Here is a 23,205-nt window from a genome sequence, read left to right on the forward strand (position 1 = left end):
ATGTCGAGCACTTTTCTTTTTGCTTTTTATGGATTGATTGTCGTCACTTTTGGATTTCATTGTGACAAGAACGCTGACCACTGCTTAACATCAATTGATATAATAAATGCGTTTACGATGAATGGGAAGGAATTCGGCCAAGTGTATGCAAAGGAAAGACAATTATTCTCACCCAAAGAAAACGGTCCAGTTCCGATAGATAACATTATATCTGCTGACGGTTGGAATCTGACTAGAAACCTTATAACTGCCAATGGAACCATGCCAGGACCATCTATTTACATTTATCAGAATCAAACTATCACAGTTATTGTAAATAATCTTTTGATCAATGAGGCTGTTACTATTCATTGGCACGGCATAGATCAGCTCAAACACCCAGCTATGGATGGTGTTGCATTTGTTTCACAATGCCCAATAATGCCAGGTCAATCCTTTAATTACACGTTCCAGCCTCGTTTTGGAGGGTCTTACTGGTACCACTCCCATGTCGGTAACCAGAGAGATATGGGTTTATATGGCGCTTTTATTGTCCTTCGCAAAAAGGAGCGTCTCCCAATACCATTTATGAATCAACATATACTTCAGATTCAAGAATGGAACCACCAGTATGATACAATGGCATTACTAGATTTGAATGATAAACTATATGATACATCCCCTCATTCAATCCTAATCAACGGCCGAGGACAGTTTAAAGATATTCTTGCCCCAATAGAAACGTTCAATGCTAGGAAAGGAAGTCGCTATCTGTTTAGACTAATTGCAGTTGGGTCCCATCGTACCCTCTTATTTTCAATCCCAGGTTTGAAATTGGATGTAGTTGAAACTGACGGATTTGAGGTTGTGGCGAATAAAGTAGATAAAATAATCATATTTCCTGCGGAACGGTATGATTTTGAAATAGATTTGGACTACGCCGAGGAAAGAATTTACAACATCACCGTAAGTGTTCTTTCTTCGCCAAATCTTACGATTGGACACGATATAGGACTTGGATTTCTTAATGTTCAGAAAGGAGATTCTTCAGCCATGAAATCTTACACTAATGATAATAAGTTTCGGGTATTAAATTGCCCATTTCAAGTCTACCCACATAGTAAAATATGTTAAAGAAACAAACGAAAAGGCATTACCCTTCTTGAACTTTGGATTTCCCGGTGGTCATTCATCTATAAATGGACGTATTTTTCGTTGGCCAACAGTTGCACCTCTCACACAACCGTTTGAAACAGATACCAACTGTAATGGGTGCAGTGATGAACAAACCTGTACATGTAGCCATTCTTTAAACTTAAAATCTGGATCTGAAGTCATTATGGTTTTGTTGAGTCTTGGCCAAGGAGCAACGATAGCTCATCCAATTCATATGCATGGTCACACGTTCGAAGTTCTGAAGATGGTCTTTCCAGAAGTTACAAATAATGGCAAGTTCGTATTTACAGAGGACATAAAATGCAGCGATACATACTCTAATAAACAAAGCCAATGCAATAACGCCAAGTGGAGAAATGCATCGTGGAATAATTACAATTATATTCCAGGAATAAACTTGATTAATTCTGTACGTAAAGACACGATAGTTGTTCCATATGGAGGCTATGTAATTATCAGAATAGTTGCCAGTAACCCTGGGATGTGGTTCTTGCATTGTCACATTGATAAGCACATGGTCGAGGGAATGGCGCTCATGCTTAACGAAGCATGGAAACATCAGAAAAGATATATCCCTAAAGGTCTACCAACCTGCCATAGCTATTTGAAGACAAGGTCAGGAGTTGTAAGTGAGTTGTCAGAAGAAGAAAACAGATCTAAAGGTATGTGGCTATACTCATTTTCGTGGATTTAGGAAAATTTGTATCTTCGTGGATATTTTGATTAGTGGATTTTCCAAATTCTGTATACAACACTATAAAAAATTAACACTTCGTTTAACATATAAACCCGTGTTGTGCCTATAGCCACGAATTTCTATAAAAAATTGGTACCCCACAGATAAAAAAAAATAATCAACACGATGAAATAATTAAATTAGATGTATGTTTCATAATTATACGTTATTTTGATTGCCTAACATCAATCTCGTGTCATTCGTCATATCAAAATGTATAAAATGATTTGGAACATACATGATGACACGGGATTCCACAATAAATTGCGCAAGTAAACAAAAGAAAACTTGATAGCCATGTTCATAGCGAAAAAATGTTATTATAAAGACTGAATTCTTCTTTTAATAATTTCACAGAGATGTAAAAGCGTTAACAGTGCATACACTTTTAGAACCAAAATACACTTCGGTCAACGGTTTTCAACCCCAATGAATTTATATTTGTTTAATTTATGTATTATTTGTGTTTACATACTTGCTCCTTGCATGTCAGAATCTGGACTTAATTATTTATTATCCTAAAAGTGATGTTTCTACTTTATTTACAGTACCTATAATACAATTATGAAAACATTGCACGGACGACAACAGAAGCTAACATATACACACTTTTCGTGTCAGTCTACATACTTGTATATGTTTTAAGATAATGAGAACTACCCAGGCGTGAAGTTGAATTAAAAAACAAATAAAAACGTAGACAATAGTCATACACGTACTTTAAATTTGCTAATAAATGGGAATTGAATCAACCACATGAGTCGAATTGATTACTGATACCAATAACAATAAATTTATAAATTAGCACCAATCCTTTTTTCCAATATGAAGCAAATTACGGCCGGGTCCGATACAGGACATTAACTTTCGTTTTTTTATATTCTTACGCTTCTCGAACTTGATACATATCTTTGAATAAGATGCATTTTCATCATATTTTTGCCTTAAAATAACGTTTAAAGAGTTTAAATCACAATTAATCGTAATTCGTGTTTCGTTTAAAATTGAAATTGAATCATTCTATAGTGTTTCGAGTAAAAATTTCGGCTATATCTCACTCTTTTATTTCCGTCGATCAATCATCATGGGGCCGTATTTAATAAAGAATAAAAACAATTAAAATGTCGGATTTTTTTCGTTCCAGCTTCGTCATATTTGCTAAATAAAATGATTTGATCCTAAATCGCTACAATACAATGTTGCTTAAGATTTTTTTTTAATATGATATTTGATTGTGTTTCTGTTTCTTTCACATTTATTAATCAAGATCACTAACCACTTTACAAAAATCATGCATAAGAATGATTTACTTCGTAGATGAATCACATTTCATTGGTCATATAGTCAAACCATTAAAGTCATAAGAAACCTCAAATTAAAAAAAAATATGCATATGTTTTTTTATAACTAAATGGATAGTTTTTATTATACAACTTATGTACATATACTTTTTTCTGAGAAAAAAAAATGACGATTATATGATATATTTGCGAAAATAATGATAAAATCGTGCACAGAGGACTAAGTTTATGATGTATATATGCATTGGTTCAAGAATTGGACAAACATTATTTTTCACCACTCACACGTTTCATATGACTTTAACGACAGAATTTGCGACATATATACGAGTAAGGGCAAAACCTTTCTGCTTGTAGTTACTATGTGAGACACATCGAGCATATAAAAATAAAAATGAAAGTATATGTCTTTTAAAAGAAGTGTGACATCTTCTTTGGATTTCCCCTCTGTTCAAATTAAACGTTTATCGCAAGGAAAAAAATCAACAACACCAGAACACAAATAATTGCACAAATCTATCAGTGAATATAATGTATAGCATTTATGGTAATTCTAGCAAATGAACAGAGCAAGACCAGTTATGTCAACTGAAGGATCTAATAGATCCAGATATTCACATTACAGTATATAAAGAAGTGATACTCGTCACATGTTAGTTTTTAAAGTGTGGTAAATCTATTGAACTATGCTCTGTTTATTTTCAGACGCGGTGACGATCATTGTGTTGGCTGTTCTCTTAGGACTCGCATTACTTTCGATAATTGTTTTGATTTGCTTTGTTATTCGAAGGACATGTCCAGATCCATACACTGCTGCTGGACAAACAGACTTGGTACCCCATTCATTCAACTTATAACAGTTATAATGTCTTGTCCGGACGTATTAAACATTAGAATTACTTTAACATGAACAATCAATTTTCTCTTATTTACATGCTTTTTCACATTTCTCAATCTGTGTGAGAAAAATATTTCTCCTCTCTAGAAAAAAACTTTGTTCTCGGCAAATGCTTGGTCGAAACTCAATTATGACATATTTTGGTTTATTGTGAATTTCCTATTGTGACCACATGAAAAAAGTTTGAAAAGCGTCGCTCTTTAAAAATCAAAATATAAATGTCTCGAGTAGAGAAAAATCGTAACACACTTGTTGCAGTGGTGGAATATAAATTCGTTGTTTAACGTAATCATTTTAGTGTTTTCAATTCAAAAATTTACATCAATATTATTGATTAACACTTTGCTCGATATGAGTACATAAACAATTAGACTGAACACATTTAGTAAATCCGATGTTTAACTATACATATGTGCATACTTGTTGACTATGCTAACCTGTATATACTTTCAGTTTATGTTGGCATATTAATTATACATTCTCTGTGATAAAACTATATTTTTTTTTATCAAATTTGTGCTTTTAAAAAAGCACTACGCATAAAATACATTATCACAATGAGAGCATACATAATTTAATAATTCCTAGTTTAGAGCTTTGTAAATTTCCTTTTTCTGTAAAATGGTTGATTTTTACGGATATCAAAATTCTCGATTTAATTTTTTTCATGGGTTAGTATAAATAATGGCTGTTCTTCAAACATCTCTATTTTATAACATAGCATCAAGCAATGCATATACGCGCATGCTTTTCTGATTTCATTATGCGTCATATGGAAGTATATAGGTACGTAATTGTACATTGATTATACCGAATCTTTCAGCCCTGATGCTGTATGTCCGGACGTATTAAATATAGTATGGAAACGGGGAATGTGTCGTAGCCAAAAAAAAAAACCCGACCAGAGATATAAAAAAAAAACCAAAAAAAAACCGCAGCTCAAGGTCACACATGGGTCATCAACGCTACGGGAACATCACGCATCTGGAATTGGTCTTCCGTTGACCCCCAAAAAAATAATGTTAGCTCAGCGAAAGGATAGACACTCTAAACTCCAACATCACAAGAACCAAAATTAAAAACAAACACATAAACAAGGGGTAGACATTAATGGCTTGAAACAGACGTAAAATGCAGCGTAAAAGAAGTCCGAGTGGCAATGTTAAAATAATGTTCATTTCTGTCATCTTGTTTTCCTGGATACATATGTCGTAGGTACTAAACTTTAAGGAGGAACAATAAAAGGAAATATTACATATGGCGTAGCATTCTACTGTTTTCCTTGGATATGATGATCACGTGTTTCAACGGTTATTTTACGTATTTGACGCCTTGTTTCTATTTTTACGTATACTAACGCTATGTTTCTATTTTTACGTATTTTAACGCTATATTTCTATTTATACGTATATTGGTGGTCAATATGAAAATGTTACTAAATTTAGATTTATGACGTCATGACGTCACACATAACAACCACGGAGGAAGCCCCACAGTACACAAATTTCACTGGATATTTTAAGAACTTTATATGTCAAATACAGACGCTAAGAATACAAGAAATTAATGCAACAAGCTACGAAGTTGTTCAAAATATTTTAAAATATTTTTGATAACTTGAATTCTTGCAAAAAAACAAATTAAAAATACAAGACATAACATTGAACGTTATTTTCCTAATACATTATTTACATATATAATATTGAAATTAAGGACTTTCACTTAATAGTCAATACGTTATATAAGGACCTGTTAGATTATATTGACCCTCGGACTTCGTCCTCGGTCAATACAATCTGAACAGGTCCATACAACTTATTGATCTCGTCAAAAGTCCATAATTTGAAAAATATATTTTACTTATCGGAAGTACTCTACCTTTTATGTATTTCTATAAAAGAACCCGAGTATACATATCTCGGTTAATATTGCGTTTCAATTTACAAGAAAATGTACATAAATTATCTCATACTACATGCATATCATAATGAGTATTAATGATGTAAAGTAATTATCATATTCTATACGTTCAATATATTTCTGTCCGTTAGATGTAGACGCACACTTTCTGCCGGTGTTGTAAAAGTCTTGAGCTTTGTTTTCACTCCGGTTACTCCTGGCGGTAAAGCTATCTTGAAGTTCTGTATAACCTGAAAAAGATAACAAACAGTATTGGTAACCAAATCTGTAATGTTTTAAGGAAGTTTGCTGCTCAGTTTTCGAGATATTGGCCTTTGGAATTTTGGGCCGAAAATGTTCTCTCTTGATTATTTTTTTTAATTTTTCATAGCTTTATCAGTAAGTTCTCATAAAATATTTAAAAAATAAATAAGATTTATAAGACTTTTACAAATGACTTATAATTATACATGTACAAGATTTATAAAAGGAAAAATGGGGGTCCATTGGCAAAATTTTTTAAGGCATACAAATGGATAAAACAAGAGGCTTTCGAAAGCAAACATCCTTAAAGAAAGAAAACATTTTAGCTTTGATAAATATGTTGGGTTTTTTTCCTTTTCACTCACCATGCTCACATTTTAGTTTTTAATTCTTTTGCATAACGCCACATATTACCCCACCCTTCTATGTTTAAATTAAAATTTTGTCAAAATTAAATTACCTTTGCGACACCGATGTACATTTCAGTTTCTGCGAATCTTTGTCCAATGCAACCTCTTGGTCCAAACCCGAAAGGCATCATTCCGAATGGAAAGTCCTGGCCTTTGGCAATATCGTCTTTTGAACCACGAAACCATCGTTCAGGAATATATTCTGTAGGTCTGGGGTAAAATCTGTTATCCATTGTCATAGAGTTCATATTTGGATGGACTAGTGTCTGCAAGTGAAGATCAAAGGTCATCACAAAAAAACATCCAGAAACAAAGACAATATATTTACAAATAGGAGATATGGTAGAATTGCCAAACTATCCATATGGCATAATTTGTTTCATTTAAGCGAGATAACTCTTACAGATAAAAAGGGAGTTAACTCTTACAGACAAAAAGGGAGTTAACTCTATCCATCATAGTTCAAATAAAGTGGAAGTTCGCAATTATACGCAATCATATGGCACCTATGGAGCTATCTTAAATATTCAAAAATAGTTAAAAATCAGTCGAAAGTATGCGTTTTTTGCAGAACATAAATAGGTTATCTACAATTCAATTGATTAATACCTATATCAGTAATAAAATACAAATTATTCGTTTATTTATTGCTAAATATTAATGATCATCGTGATTTTCTTCAAATCACGTATAATCAACAAATCAAGAGATAACAATGGGTAGTTATATATACTATATTCTGAGGTCTGCCATTTAAAGACATATCAACCGTATCGTTTACGTTGACATATCCGCATCTGTAGATTAATAAAAAAACAGTATGTGATCTCGAGCTTTAATTTTATATACTTTCAATAATGCAAATGAGCCACTGATTAAATTCTAATGCAAAAATTAACAAAACAATTAGGAAATATCGAGGTTTTGTGGAACATGTAATCCGACTTTTAAAGATATTCCAGATAGTTGGAATAGATTACATACATTATATCCCAGCTCCTTTGTTCTAACGTTACATAACAAAGGAAAGCATGGTAGGGGTGATCCAGGTGGCATGTCCGTTAACTGCTAGTAGTCTGTTGTTATTTATGTATTATTGTCATTTATTTATTTTCTTTTGTTACATCTTCTGACATCGGACTCGGACTTCTCCTGAACTGAATTAACTGTTTAACCCCGCCGCAATTTTGCGCCTGTCCCAAGTCAGGAGCCTATGGCCTTTGTTAGTCTTGTATGATTTTTAATTTTAGTTTCTTGTGAATAAATCGGAGTTTAGTATGACGTCCATTATCACTGTACTAGTATACATATTTTTAAGGGGCCAACTGAAGGACGCCTCCGGGTGCGGGAGTTTCTCGCTACATTGATGACCAATTGGTGGCCCTCGGCTGTTGTCTACTCTATGGTCGGGTTGTTGTCGCTTTGACACATTCCCCATTTCCTTTCTCAATTTTATGATTGACAATTCATAACATTTGTACAACTGGCTAACGCCTATAATGATAAATTAAAAATATCATGACTTGGATAGTGAATTGTCTCATTAGCACTCATACCACATCTTCTTATATCTTTTCACCTGGAAAAATATCAGCGCAAATGACTAAAAATCGGCGCAAATGTAAGAAAATATCGGCATAAATTTCAAAACGCCGACTGATACACCCCCATTCGACGTTTATATAAGGTATAATGATACCTTACTCGTATTAAATTATTTTTTTCATATTTCCTATATTCAGTGAGATATATAGCGGTTTCGAAAATATTACTTAGTACGTTATTGTGTGGATAATGTTCTTACTGTAAAATTTGTTTTAGTAAAGATTATAGGACTTTTGAAAAATGCTCTAGTTTGTAAATTGATTTTTAAAAAGAAAAAAAAAATTACCCTCCCCTTTTTTGCTGTACAAGGGAAGTGATAAATATGTTAGTTTCACATCAAAATAGATTTTTTTTAAACCATAAGCAAATGTAAGCAAGGGGTCTGGAAAGGGAGATGTCAGGCAGCGCATTGTAGCTGAACGATTAGTAAACATTTTAATGAAAAAAGTGTTTTGTAAAATTATTTGTTAGCACATGCTTAAAATGCCACACTAAGTCTTGTGTTACGCCACTGAAACCTTAAACATGTTTTGTTATAGAGTTTAAAGCATATTGTTGTCTCCAGAAAATATTATACCAATGAAAGATAATTAAAGATTAAATAAAGGAAAGTTTTGGATTACCGAAATATTTTTCTTCCAATGCTCATCCGTCAGAACATCAACCTTAAAAAGCGCCGTGTTAGGCTTTATGTATGCACCAATTGTTCATCGTTATACTATGTTACGTTCTATTGAATTGTTTTACATACCAATACCAATATCAATTTAACCCCAGCTCTTTAAATAAAAGCATGCATTGATCAATATATTTAAATAATCATTTAATACAAACTTTTACACGGATGAGTACATGTGATGAGCTAATATATGTCCTATGGTAACTTAACTAAGGAAATTCTTAGTGAAATTTAAGTTTAAGGAATACTTAAGTTAAGATGTGTTTTGCATACGGCCCCAGATATATTACTTACATGTTTGGGTATATGGTAGCACCAGATACATTACTTACATTTTTGGGTATATGGTAGCCCCCTAGTACAATGTCCTCCTCTAGGTAACGGATAGCACCTAGCATCAATGGAAACACTAACCTGCAAAATCCAATTAAATTCAGTTAAATTAAATCAGAAAATTCTGCTCAAATGCGATGTTTCTTAACAACAGTTTAACAACCGTCTGTTTCAATATAAACTTCAGGTATCATGTGTTTTAAAAACGGTGAAGTTTCCAAATGTCCCGGGCTTTATCGAAATACTAACGAAAAACATTTTCCTATATCATCCTCAATGCTTAACTGACGGTGATGTTAATTACAAAGGTATTAAAGTTGTTATGCCCCCGACGCCATCGATAGAGGCATTAAGTGTTATAGTATCCATATCTTTAGTTTGCCTCTTCCAAAATTTAAATTTTATGAAACTTATACACAATCAGTATGCTAATTTCCACAACACATATATCAAGGTCAAATTTGGTTGGCGTGTCACAGAATAGAAGTTCCTTCATAATATAAGTTCAAAATGGAAACAATATTCTGGAATATTATTTCCACTGGAATAAATATTACAGTAAATGTTCCTAACGGAATAAATGGTATAGAATATATGTTCTTACAGGAACAGATATTATGACATTGTTTATAACAAAGTTTCCATTGGAACTTCTGTTAGGTGGAACAAATATACGTTGACAGTCGTCACTTTTATACCGTTCTCGAGTTGTGCCCTTTATAACATTATTATGCAAGCGGAGGCATCACACAATTTCCAATGTTTTCCTTACCTTTGAGATTCTTTGACACATGCTTTGAGGTAAGACATTTCTGCTAGATGTTCCTTCGTTAGAGTATTTTCATCACCCATAGTTTCCTTTATTTCTTGGTATAACCGGTCTTGTTTTTCTGGATTTAATGCTAAATTGATTAATACGAAGGCGATTGTATTCGCAGTCTGAAACAAAACAAAAGTTCAATATAAAAAAGATGTGGTATGATTGTCAATGAGACAACTATCCACAAAAGACCAAAATGATACAAACATTAACACCTCTTTATACTGAACATGTATTAGGTTCTGGATGGGACTTCTGTTCTGATAGCTTGACTCGTTGTTCCCAATTTATCTGAGGTCAAATATCAAATCAAGTTCAACCCTACCCCCCCCAAAAAAAAAATCTAATACCAAATGTTGGTGAAATCTAATTGACTTTCAATATAAAAAAAAGCCTTAGTAGTAAACAGGGTTTCCCCTGGATCAATTATTTTTTTCGTCACCTCTTTCGCCAAAACAATATATTTTTCGCCACTTTAAAAGAAAATTCGGCAAGTAACATTAATATATTTTTCGGTTAAAATTTCCTTCTTTCTATCCCCCCTTAAAAAAAGAATAATGAAATGAGTCTCTTAGCCTTATCTTTTAGTTTACATTGTAATTGATAAACACTAAACATTTACTTTTTAAAAGATACTGTAAAAATAGCAATATAGAAATCATCATTTTGACTTCTAGGAACATAAAGATTCATCTTCATTAGGTTAAGCGGATAAATATATTTCCCTTTCTGTTGAAGGATAAAGACTGAAGGCAGAGATTTTTATTATTTTTGAACAAGTTTGGACCCCTCCCCCAAATGCGATATAACTTAAATGAGGGACTGTCCTTCAGAAAAGGGAAAATTTTGCTGTTGTAGAAAGGTATTGATGGCCGATTATTCCCAACCAGTTGAATATATCTCTACATAGCGACAGTTTTCTTTTCTGGACCATCGTCAATAAAAAGAAATGCTTAAAACACGTGCATCGTTAAAACGACTCTCAAGTGAATTATATATATCAAAGTTGAAAGATAAAGTTTTAAGTCAAAGAATTTTCTTGCTTTTGATTGATTGTTGGTTGCTTAACGTCCAGTAGCAAATATTTCATGCATATCTAGGACGAGAACAAGTTAACAATAAATACAATAGGTAGGTTGTTGTGTTACAGGCCATCTAGGATGATGATCGGGGAAATTTGGACTGCCACTGGAAAATGAGGGAATATTGGATAGGGACAGAAATTTTGCCTTGCAACAGGCCACCTACGGACCCCTGAAAGGGTTCTTAACGTGCAAAGAGCGTGGCACTCTCTTTACACGAGGCATCGGATTTAACTTCCCCCTTTTGACCGGACGTGACTGCGAAATTGATACATCCCGCACAGCCAAATGGACGCCCCACTTCGGCAAGCGTTTTACTGCCGGTCGGGAGAAGACCAAGTGACCATATTTTTATTCCCCAGTAACCCTTGGGGATCTGGCTTTTGAACATTTTTCATCAGTTTTCCTTCCGGATCATCGTTGAAAGGAGATGTCAAAAGTTTGAATCAATCACGTGTTTATAATACCTTTAAGCGACATGTGATGGACGCCATTCAACCATATTATTTAGAAATTTTGTCAAACAATGAAATCAACACCTTTTTCAATTAGTCCTTTGTTCAGTAGCAAAATGCAGCCAGCTGATTATTGATTTTATGAACGAGGGCAAAGGTGACTTCCGAGTATTGTTTGATCAGCAAAGACCGAGAAACCCGAAAAAGTAAATAAACAAGACGGATGAAATTAAATAGTTATTTTATATTTCTTTCGCCAAATTCTTTCGAAAATAATGAATTTTAATCGCCAGAATTATTATTTGTTCGCAAAATGCAAAAAATGGCGACCGCCTTATCACCAAGGAGTTCCGTGTAAAATGTCATTCCTCAAATATTAGTGCCTAGTCGTTGGAAGTACGCTTACTATATGTTGATTTTTTATTACTTTTATTAGTCCAGTTAAAAGATTATCCAAGATTTAAAAAAACACAGAGGTTAGTATAGCAAAAATTTGCCAGTTTTGCTCACTGCAAAGTCGAACCACGGCCTTTATTTGTTTACATTCTCGTCTGTTGGTCTCAGTTGTTTTTGCTCTCTCAAGCACAATATTTATTCGGTAATCCTCGGTGCAATCCGCTACTCTGGAGGGTACGGAATCGGCCGAGTTGTGACGAATGAAGCAATCGTACTTCCTTATCTCTATATTGAGCAAGAAATGTAGGATTTTTCAAATACGTGTAACCGGAGAGCACGTATCTACTCTACAAATTCATATCGTCACCACCAGTTCGAACCACGGTCGTCTGGTTGACAGTCAGTGCTTTAACCCACTGAGCCAAAGAATCGATTCCCTAGCTCATTTGATTAAGACTGGCTATATATGTTCTACCTGTACTAAGGGGAAACAACCCCGCTACATACGTACCGAATCAATTCCTGCTATGAACAAAGACATAATAACGCTGTTGATTTTATCATCCGTCATTCTTGTGTCGTTAAGTAGCGAGTATATGAAGTTTGGTTCGTCCTGAAGATACTGATCGAGTTCACCTTCTTTTTGTAATTTTTCTAACATTTTTCTTTGAGCTGATATCTCTTTTCTACCTATGCTAAAATAGAAGATGAATGTTATTAGTCTTTAATTGTTATAGTGCATGTTATTGAATACTATTTTCTGAAGAACTCTAACAAATAATATTTATACTTTCATCACAATGTATATTTGATATCAAAAGATATTGTCAATATTTTGACGCATGGGTATATGTACTAAATACCGATCACTTGTAATCGAACCATCCCCTCTCTCAGAACACGAACAAAATAGTAATAATAGCACAAGGTAGCAAGGGAAATATCGTTTGATTTACGTGGTGTGGATGTGGGGAGAAGAACTTTGAAAAAAAATTCTTCTGGCCTGGTAAAACGAAAACGGAACGAAACACAAACTCATTCTGTTATTCGACATAGTAGCCTCGCATAATAAAATTAGCTCATGTGAAGGCGTAGAGAAAAAGTCAGTAAAAATGTTTTTTGAAGACTAATAAAATGACGCACAAGGTTGAAACTTACTACTAGTATATGACCACGACCACTACGATGCTGGATCATACAAACGTAGCCACCGTACAAATTCGATAACAAATAAAAGAAGGATTGTAGCATGCAAATAAATAGTAATAAAACAGTACCACATTTAACTCTATGGATAGATGAAGAGAAGCGGAGTCATCCAAGGTTTTACGATTGACACCACTTTTCCAAAGATCATACGTCTTCAACTTGACCAATATTAGCTCTTACTCCTAAATTAACAATCTCAGCATTAAATAGATTTGTCTAATGCTAACTTTACAAAAGACACACCCTCCCACAATCGATAAATAATGGTACCACCTGCGTTTTTCTACCTGTCATGCATATATGTGTTTTAAATAAATCCTGCTTGCGCTACAGCATGTATTCTTCAGTCCTGAAATAGTTCACACAAAGAAAAAGTCATTATACATAAAATATTTACCTATAAATGTCCAAATATGTCTTTTCGAATCTTTTATACAGTTTTGTTCTGAAGAGTTTATAAGTCTTGAAAGGCATTGTAATTGATGTCTGAAAATCAATGAAGAACTTCGTGATAAGTTTAACAATTTCTGTATCTGAATTACTTTCCAAATACCCTAGTCTTCTGTTAAAACAAAGCATCGCAACACCTGCAAAAAATATAACAAGGTTATAGTACTCATATATCGATATTGTTACCTTGAACTTTGATAAAAAGTTAAAAACACATCAACTCTATCGTCAAGGTTACGATTCAGAATCATTTCCAACAAAAAAATCTTACAATGTTTAAAATATATAAGAAATCAAAATAGCAGAACATGATAGCTGATAAAATTAAAATATAGTTAAAAGGTTGGTTGACTTTGTGTATAACGTCCATTATCAAATATTACAAACATAAACAAAAACACTAGTTAATGTGATAATCATTGTTACACCGGTATCCCTCTTAGAGGGAATATTGAGCGTTTGCAAACATGTTTAACATCGCAATTTTTGGCATGTGTCTGTCCCAAATCATGATCATGCTATTCAGTGGTCGTCGTTGATGCATGACTGTTATATTACTTTTACCGAATAAAGAATAATCTCGGAAAAATACAGCAAAAAGAAAATGGATAAGAACAATTAGGAATTGAAAAAAATATGCATTAAAATAAAAAAGACAATAGTTGTGTGCTAAAATATAAGGAACAGAGAATAATGGGTAAGATTTATAATGAAAATTAACCTTCAATGCAAAGAATACAGAATTTAAATACCCCACTCCAGAAGACCGTTATTATACATAAGAGAATTTGTTTTGAATGTTCATTGGGTTTTCGAATCAGAAAACAGAAGTTGCTAGTATTAAAATAAAGATATGCATGCATACTAACTTTCTGTCGTATAATTCATCAGCTCTTTAAGCAGATCGTCTACACTTCCTTTCTTTCGCAACTCCTCTACAAAGTCATTCGTAACTCTTTCAATCAAAGGCACATAATTTGCAACAACTGCTGGTCGAAGCATCTTTTCCTGTGATGGTTTTCTGAGGGCAGCCCATGCAGCGCCTTGTCTGAATTCAAATAAGTACATTTTTGAAAGTGTGACTAGTGGTTCTTCATTTATGCATTATTTATTTGTTTAAATCTCTCCCCACCACCTTCCAGAGCACCTGAGATCATCCCTATATTTGGGTTGGGTTCGTGTTGCTAAGTCATATTGATTTTACAAAATGAATCTTCTATTGCTGTCCTTTTTAAAAGCATTTAAGTATTCAATTGTGTATTTTGTTTGACCTTTGAATGTATTTCATTTAGCGTCTATAATGAATCTTTTGAAGACAAAATGCGCGTCTGACGTAAAAAATTATATTTTCGGTATCTTTCTACTTACAATGTTCCAAGATCTCTTGGCACACCACTTCTGTCATGGAACGTCTCACTTAGGTCCATCCCAACCCGGAGGTGTTCCTTGAAAGGAAACTGGAAGACTGTTTTGGCATAATCAGGATGGTATACATAAACTATGTAATCTTTCCCCATCCGTATTTTAACAATGTCGCCATACTTGTCACGTGCGTCGCTTAAGACATTCAGTAAATCGTCAGGGAGGTATTTTGCTACAAACACATAAAACAATATTTGTGGTTATACACATAAATATACTATCAGAATTATTAAAGTTGGTCCTCGCTAGGCAAATGATTAAAATGTTATGTCTGATTGACGTCCAGTGGCAAATTTTTCATGCAAATTTCAGGGTTTTTTCTGTAAGAAATATTTGTCAATGCACGTTGAGAAACACATTTTAAATCTTTAACGAATATCCCGTCGCGATTTACAACCTTATTTATTTCCTACGTTTTAAAATACTTCCATTGTTAAATTATCTTCCATGAAAATACTGATATTCGATAAAAGGAGGTACAACGTGTATTCGTCAAGACATCAATTTGTTTTCAGTTATTGTAAAAAGTAAAATCACAAAAATACTGAACTTGGAGGAAAATCAATTCGGAAAGTCCATAATCACATCGCAAAATCAAATAACAAAACACAAAAAAAAAACCGAATGGACAAGAACTGTCATATTCAATCCTGACTTGGTACAGGCATTTTCAAATGTAAACAAATCTTGTTGCGGATCCAGAAATTTTCCCTCAAAAGGACACCCCCCCCCTTTCCCCCTCTTCCTTAATCTGACTCTGGTAACTTTATCACAAACACACAACGTATAAATATTGCTAAAGGGTGCATTTTCGTTTACAATAAAATAAATGACAAGTTATATTTATGAAGAAAAAAATTGAAGTCACAGGTGATAATATTTTTTCTTTTCTCTCATTTATAGTGCAAATAACTTCAGAACAATTGTTTCCTTAAGACGGTTAGCATATATAAACTTACTGAAAGGTTTAAAATGGAATGCTGTTCCTAAAAAAGGAATATTGTATAACCCTTTTGGTCCAGGAATTTGACTGAAAGGTTTTATTTCAGTTGAATCTTGTCCGGAAATTTCACCCACTTGTGCATCGTCTGTTGTCGATAATCGGTGTGATGCTGTAGTTATACGTAAAAGTAGGTCACGGCTACCTCGGTTACACAATCTCAATGACCACATCTCAATGTCTTAATCTGCAAAAAAAGTAAAAAATACTAATTGATATAAAATTACTAAAAGCGATAAGTTAAGTTTTTGTTTTACACGGAGTTTAGACATCTCTCACGGCTACTTCGGTTACACAATCTCAATGACCACATCTTAATGTCTTAATCTGCAAAAAAAGTAAAAAATACTAATTTATATAAAATTACTAATAGCGATAAGTTAAGTTTTTGTTTTACACAGAGTTTAGACATCTAGTTTGTAGTTTCGTGTAACAAGAGCCTGACTGAGCGGCCTCTTGTTACTGAAACTGTGTGATGCATCTGATTACACAATGAACGATTGCTCTGAATAGCAATGAGAACACTAAAATACTGGTGAAAACTAACTACTGAGACTCTGGAACTAGCGATGAATAAACCAATAATTCAGCATGGAATACTAATGATTTTATTACAGATGGACTGTTTACAGAGTTCGATCCTGAGTTCAAAACTTACTTATAAAAATTATAAACAAGTAAATATACGCAATTGAACTGACAAGTATAGACATAACAAATAACCATTAATTTGAGTAATATTGTTCATTGACAAAGATTAAACTATTTCTAGATCTTGAAGAATAAACATTAAATTATAATCTGATTATGACAATTAAGAACATACATTATGAATAAAGTAAAATGCTACTATTAAATTAGCTAACGGAGTATATATAACATGTCACTCAATGTTCAAACTAAGAATTAAATTGCATATTAAAGCATGTTAATTTTAAGTCCTGGATATGAAATGTAAATAGAAGCGAAAATATAAAATTAAATGAATTATAAAAACACATAGAAAAAAGTTTAAAATATCAAAATTGAGAATTTTTAAATTATAGTCCAAAATATTAAACTGAAGCTGCTTTTCCCCTGGTTACATAGATATAATTGTATGATAGTAAATATTTCCCTTCTGGGACAGGATCTTGTAATCTCTCCAGAATATCTAAGATCATACTAAGTCTTTAGTTGTTTTCTTATTGCTCAGTTACAAGTGCATTGAACTCCAATCTTATTAAGACTAAGACTTTACAGCGTGTTCAAAACAACGCCGCAAAATTGATAACAAGAAAAAACAAAAACGAACACGTTAGTCCAATTTTAAAATCTCTCCATTGGCTGCCAATAACATTTCGTTGCAAATACAAAGTGTTGCTTTACGCGTATAAAGCTCTGGGTTGAAGTTATAAATCTTTGCTCAGTGCTCGGAACATGAAATCAAACATTTTGATTGGTTGATTTTGGAGTATGCGTATAAAAAACTGACTCCAAAGTTTAATGAGTTCAGGGCCTGAAACAGGAGGCACCTGTGTACCTTCAAGAACTAGTACACATTTACAAGCCAACCAGAACTCTTTGGTCTGCTTCTGGTAAATCCAACATCTAGAACAAAACATACGGAGGGAGACGGTTTGATAGAGCGGTCGCCGTTTTATGAAATGACTTGCGGAAAGAACTGCGAAACACGGAACCTGTGAATGCTTTCAAGAAAAACATTAAAACTTATTTATTCAGACAGGCCTTTTCCACATTTTTGATAATCGGACGGTATTATACTTTATTCGATCTAAGTATATATTTTAATGTATCATACTAACTTTTTAAAGCATTTTTTTTTCCTTTACACTTTTTATTTTTAGCATTTCTCATACTAAACTTTTTTTTATCGCATTTTTATTTCCTTTACACTTTTTATTTTTAGTCATAAAGCTATTAGTCCAATTTTTAAATTAAGGCACTTTCATATAATAATTTGTATTTTTTACGTTTTCTATTTTTATTCTATTGTTTAGATTTGTTTATATGAACTTGTATCATTATTGTTTGTTTATGCACTGTAAAGAGCTTAGAGTAAATGTTTGTTTAGATAATCGATATAAAAGCACAGTAAATATTAATAGTAATTTCCATTTTTCTGCCGAAGGTGGTCCTTCCCAGCTTTATCCACCGATATAAAAAAAGACCTTCAAGAAATAAAGAAATATCGAAAACAGGCGTTAAACATCAACATGTGTTGTCTTTCGTAGTCTATTCGTGTTTTGTTGTTGTCATGGCATTGCTTCTTTGTCTAATGGACTTTTTACATCCCTTAGGTATCATTCACCTCTTTATCTAATTAAGGCGTTGATCTGCGTACCATAAAATCGTGTAAATCCAGAGTCACCACGGATTCTATTGTCAAAACAAAGATCGAGCATAGCCATGTGGCAGATGTCCGAAAGACATATGCTAAATAACTACGGGTACTGTCACGGAAAAAAGTCTGGAGATGTATCTTGCAGGCCTTTTTCCATCTCCCCGTGGTGAGCAGTGGACAACAGTTATGCACATTTTTTGATTGACAATTTGTACAAGTGGGTAATATAAGAGGTCTATAATGATAAATGCAAAATAACATGACTTGGATGGAGAGGGCAAATGAAATCGGCGCAAATGCAAAACGCCGGTTGAGATAAATAACTACGGCATTATTTTGGTAAACAATTTTGAGCGTCCTTTACTGTACATGTTTTGCTCATTGTTAAAGACATGTTTTGCTCATTGTTAAAGACATGTTTTGCTCATTGTTGAAGACATCAAGTAACCTGTAGTTAATATTTATATTACTAAAGTCTGTTTGGTCTTTTAAAACACTGTGACTGTTTTAAACCATAGTATTGGCGGCGTAAGCCATCTGGTTATAAACTTTTACAATTATTAAGCGTTATAAATGTAAAAGACTTGTGCAACTTAGGAAAACATATATTTAGGGCACTGCAGCTCAGAAGTGGCGGATCCAGACATTTTCATAAGTTGGGGCCCACTGACTGCCTAAAAGGGGGCCCACTCCGGTCAAGCTTCAGTGATTCCCTAAATAATCAACCAAATTTTTCTCAGACCGCCTCTGCTCAGAAATTAATGTTTTCAGTAAGTTGATTTGTATTTCAATTGTTGGGCGCACTACGTTTGCGCGCATTTGGGGATTAAAATGTTTTACACTTGCGCGCATTCAATTTACAGGTAATCTCAGGAAAAAATTAAAAAAAAATTATAATAGATTATAAATGACTATATTTTTTGGTATTTTCATAACGGATATGACTTTCAATTATTAATTTTGAAAAAAGTTTGTTAATTCAAATTATATATTGTTCATATTGAATTCTAAAACCAATTATAAACTTCGTTATAGTCTAAGGTTAAATTACAATAAACGGGCTATGTCACAGATTTTCTTAAAATCTTGCATACACCTTTGACTTGTTGAATTTTATCTGAAAATCGAAAAAATATGCGGCTTATCTCTTTTTCCCCTGCCTTATGAGGCTTATACTAACGGAACGGGTACTGATACTTGTAAATAATTGTACAAATTAATTAATAAATAAAATATAAATATTATAATCTGTTTTTTTCCTGAAAAATTACTGATGGAATTCTTCTAAAATAAGTGCATTAGGAGACTTAGACTAACGGACGGGGTACCGATACTTGTAAATAATTGAAAAAAGTCATTAATAAACAAATAAGTAGTACTACCTGTATTTTACCTGAGTTTACCTGTCAAAAAAAATGCGCGCAAATGTAATCAAAAGCTGCGCGCAAACGTAATGATTTTTGCGCGCAAATGTAATGGTAATGCGCGCAAAACGTAATGCACCGCAATTGTTACATATTTTTGTAATTTGGAATTATTTTAATGTATTATTTCTTTTGTGTATTTAACACTTCAATCTGTTTTGTCATGAATATATTTTTTTATTTTTTTAATCGTATATTGTTGTGCGCTAAATTTGGTATATATTGATTATACATGTACCGATGTTGTAAAACGAATTGAATTGAATTAAAACAATAAATAAAAAATAAACGCGAGAAATATTCAATATAGACTTATTTAATCACACATGATTATTTTCACAGATTTTTCCCAAAAGTTTAAAACATCATAAACCAATTAATCATTCTTTCCAAATTATCCAGTGTTATATAATATTAATCGGATAATGGTCCGAGAACACAATTAATTCGTAGTGCATTTCTTTTAGAACATAAATGAAAATAAAAAAAATCCCACCTGCGCTTTCTCAAAGAAACTTTTACAGTGTGTTGTACTACTTTTGGGACAAATTATATCAAATTTAAAGAAAACTTCATCGCCTCTAACTCGAAATATGGACAATTTTATGTTTAGGGCGTCTTGAAATCTTTTGACAGCTTCCGAAGTGCTCATTTTCAACCTTTTTCAGCTGGACCAATTCACTACTTTCCTTTAAAATTCTGGACCCAAATTTTTTGACAGTGTAATTTCATCCCCCTACTTGCAATTTGAGGCATTGAACATGGAGAAATAAATTTGGAAGGGGTATAAAAATTAATGGCAAGTAACCCACTGTCAACACTAGGGACTATATTTGCGAACAACGAGAACAACGAGAACAACGAGAACAACGAAAACAACGAAAATCAAGGGACGACAATGGTGGTCTCGGACCTAATGGCTTTCGGCAATGTGTAAATATACAGTTATTCGCACATTTACTGTTATCGTATAAAGTTGTTAACTTTTGAGATCTGCGACGACATAATTTGCAATAAATAAATGTACTACCACTAACGGTCTTTCTATAGTTAGTGTGACAAATCTTGCTAGCAGTTGTAAAGAAATTCACTGGACTGAAAATTGATTTTAATTTACCTTTGTCAGTTATTTTCTTGTCTTTGCAAGTTTGTTAAGTACCGCTTCATGTACCACTAAGATTGCATTAATTTTGTTGGTTTAATTATTCAGTCAAGACCTGATTGTCGTATAGAATCTAATTTTGAATACTGATTAATTTTATGTTGATTAACGTCCAGTGGAAAATATTTAATGCATGTCCAGGACGATATCATGATGATGACGAGACTCAAACTACTCGTTACACGGTCAGACAGTTTTGTTCAGTGGCGGATCCGGTCAACAAAAAAAAAAAGGGGGGGGGGGGGGGAGGTGATTCCAACTATTTACATGATATGTCCCCATTTAAATGCATTGATCGTCCATAAAAAAGGGAAGGGGTCAAACCCCCGGACCCCCTGGATCCGCCACTGTTAGTATTCTGATCCGTTTTGGTAAGAAGAATTATATTACACAAAGAAAAATGTGTATTACAGGTTAAGTATGTATTGTATGTATTGTAATTCATGAATTATTGTATACATACAACTGCTGACGTCACATTATTTTGCTATTTATACATGTTATACAATACAGAAAATAGGTCGTTCAACTTCATGAACTTGTATATAATAAAATTTATTATATATATATATAATAATTCTACAGTCAGATCGGTAAATGTTAAAGTGTATAGCGAATAAAAAATTTAAATTTGATATATTATTAATAATTGTTATCAGTTTAGTGTTATCCACTGAAAATCATTATCATTAATTTGGATAAATATTGATAAAACTTACCTATAAGTTATGAATGTACGGACCATAGCATGTTCCATATATTGACCTTACTGGCATAGTTCGTAAAATCGTAGCTTTTCTAAAAAGCTTACCGTCTAAAAGCTGCGACTTTACCATTGTAGTTTTATCCATTTAAAAAAGTCCTTTTCACAACTTAATTTGTATTCTATAAGTGTGAATCGAAATAGAACGAAATGAAACCAAATAAAACATAAAGGATCGATGATAAACAAACGGAAATGCAGTGGCGGATCCAGGAATTTTCATAACTTTGGGGGCCCACTGACTGACCTAAGAGGGGGCCGCTCCAGTCAGGCTTCAATGATTCCCTATATAAGCAAACAAGTTTTTTCCCCATGCCCCGGGGCCCTAAATCTGCCTCTGAATGGACCAATCAAAGATAGTAAAACCAACATTTAAACGAATTTGTATCATGAAGATCTTTAGAGGAAAATAAACAAGAGGCTCTCAAGAGCCTGTATCGCTCACCTGATTCTACTTGGGTTTTTGAAATCATATAAAAAAATATAAATTTGGCTAAAAGTGACAACACAACCTCATTAGGAAGGGAACATTCCGGCTATGTTTAATTTCATTCAAAAGTCCCCCACTGGCGGCCATCTGGGATGACGAATCGGCTACAAAGAAACAACACTTGGTCATCACCTCATAAGGAACATTCATGCCATGTTTGGTTTCATTCAATTCAGTGGTTCTCTAAAATAAGTCATTTGTATGCATTTCCCATAGGGTCCTATGTTAAACTAAGTCCCCTGCTGGCGGTCATCTTGGATAATGGATCAGCTACAAAGTAACAACACTTGGTCAGCACCTCATAAGGAACATTGATGCCATGTTTGGTTTCATTCCATTTAGTGGTTCTCTAAAATAAGTCATTTGTATGCATTTCCCATAGGGTCCTATGTTAAACTAAGTCCCCTGCTGGCGGCCATCTTGGATAATGGATTGGCTACAAAGTAACAACACTTTGTCAGCACATCATAAGGAACATTGATGCCATGTTTGGTTTCATTACATTCAGTGGTTCTCTAAAAGAAGTCATTTGTATGCATTTCCCGTAGGGTCCTATGTTAAACTAAGTCCCCCGCTGGCGGCCATCTTGGATTATAGATCGGCTACAAAGTAACAACACTTGGTCAGCACCTCATAAGGAACATTCATGCCATGTTTGGTTTTATTTCATTCAGTGGTTCACTAGAAGAAGTTCAAAATGTAAAAAGTTAACGACGACGACGACGGACGACGACGGACGCCAAGTGGTGAGAAAGCTCAATTGGCCCTTCGGGACAGGTGAGCTAAAAATGAACGAAGGATATCAATCAATAAATATTCGCTCTACAAATACATTGTTGTGTATCAGCTTATCACGGCAACATCAATAAACAAAATTTGCTTCATATATGGGTCAATATCCCTAATGC

The 23,205-nt window shown here is 33.5% G+C and overlaps 1 protein-coding gene and 1 pseudogene across 3 annotated transcripts; one reads left to right on the forward strand and one right to left on the reverse strand.

The window, feature by feature from the left end:
- On the forward strand, nt 1-4,199 carry LOC134717990 (uncharacterized; annotated as a pseudogene).
- A 1,031-nt stretch (nt 4,200-5,230) lies between these two features.
- LOC134718881 (probable cytochrome P450 12a5, mitochondrial) lies at nt 5,231-21,878 on the reverse strand. Of its 3 annotated transcripts, none has more exons than XM_063581717.1 (10): nt 21,787-21,810; nt 16,074-16,301; nt 15,061-15,286; nt 14,562-14,740; nt 13,640-13,829; nt 12,545-12,728; nt 10,053-10,219; nt 9,280-9,361; nt 6,714-6,929; nt 5,231-6,240 (listed from the first exon to the last, which is right to left on the reverse strand). In XM_063581717.1, exons 2-10 carry the CDS (start codon nt 16,285-16,287, stop codon nt 6,112-6,114), a joined length of 1,587 nt encoding a protein of 528 aa, XP_063437787.1. In that variant the 5' UTR covers nt 16,288-16,301; nt 21,787-21,810; the 3' UTR covers nt 5,231-6,111. The 3 variants fall into 3 exon arrangements, with proteins under 3 accessions (XP_063437787.1, XP_063437786.1, XP_063437785.1); XM_063581716.1 differs by having other exon boundaries at nt 5,232-6,240; nt 21,764-21,878; XM_063581715.1 differs by lacking the exon at nt 21,787-21,810 and adding an exon at nt 16,662-16,782 and having other exon boundaries at nt 5,232-6,240.
- Between the last annotated feature and the right edge of the window lie 1,327 nt (nt 21,879-23,205).

The sequence above is a fragment of the Mytilus trossulus genome, chromosome 5 (assembly GCF_036588685.1).
Source record: "Mytilus trossulus isolate FHL-02 chromosome 5, PNRI_Mtr1.1.1.hap1, whole genome shotgun sequence".
Classification (NCBI taxonomy): domain Eukaryota; kingdom Metazoa; phylum Mollusca; class Bivalvia; order Mytilida; family Mytilidae; genus Mytilus; species Mytilus trossulus.

What these genes read in the sequence shown, in the direction of transcription:
- LOC134718881 (XM_063581717.1), bottom strand. Translation starts at nt 16,287, where the DNA reads ATGTGGTCATTGAGATTGTGTAACCGAGGTAGCCGTGACCTACTTTTA. An exon ending in CCAAGAGATCTTGGAACATT is followed by an intron (nt 14,741 to 15,060) that starts GTAAGTAGAAAG and finishes ATTTGAATTCAG; the next exon opens with ACAAGGCGCTGCATGGGCTG. An exon ending in ACATATTTGGACATTTATAG is followed by an intron (nt 12,729 to 13,639) that starts GTAAATATTTTA and finishes CTTCTATTTTAG; the next exon opens with CATAGGTAGAAAAGAGATAT.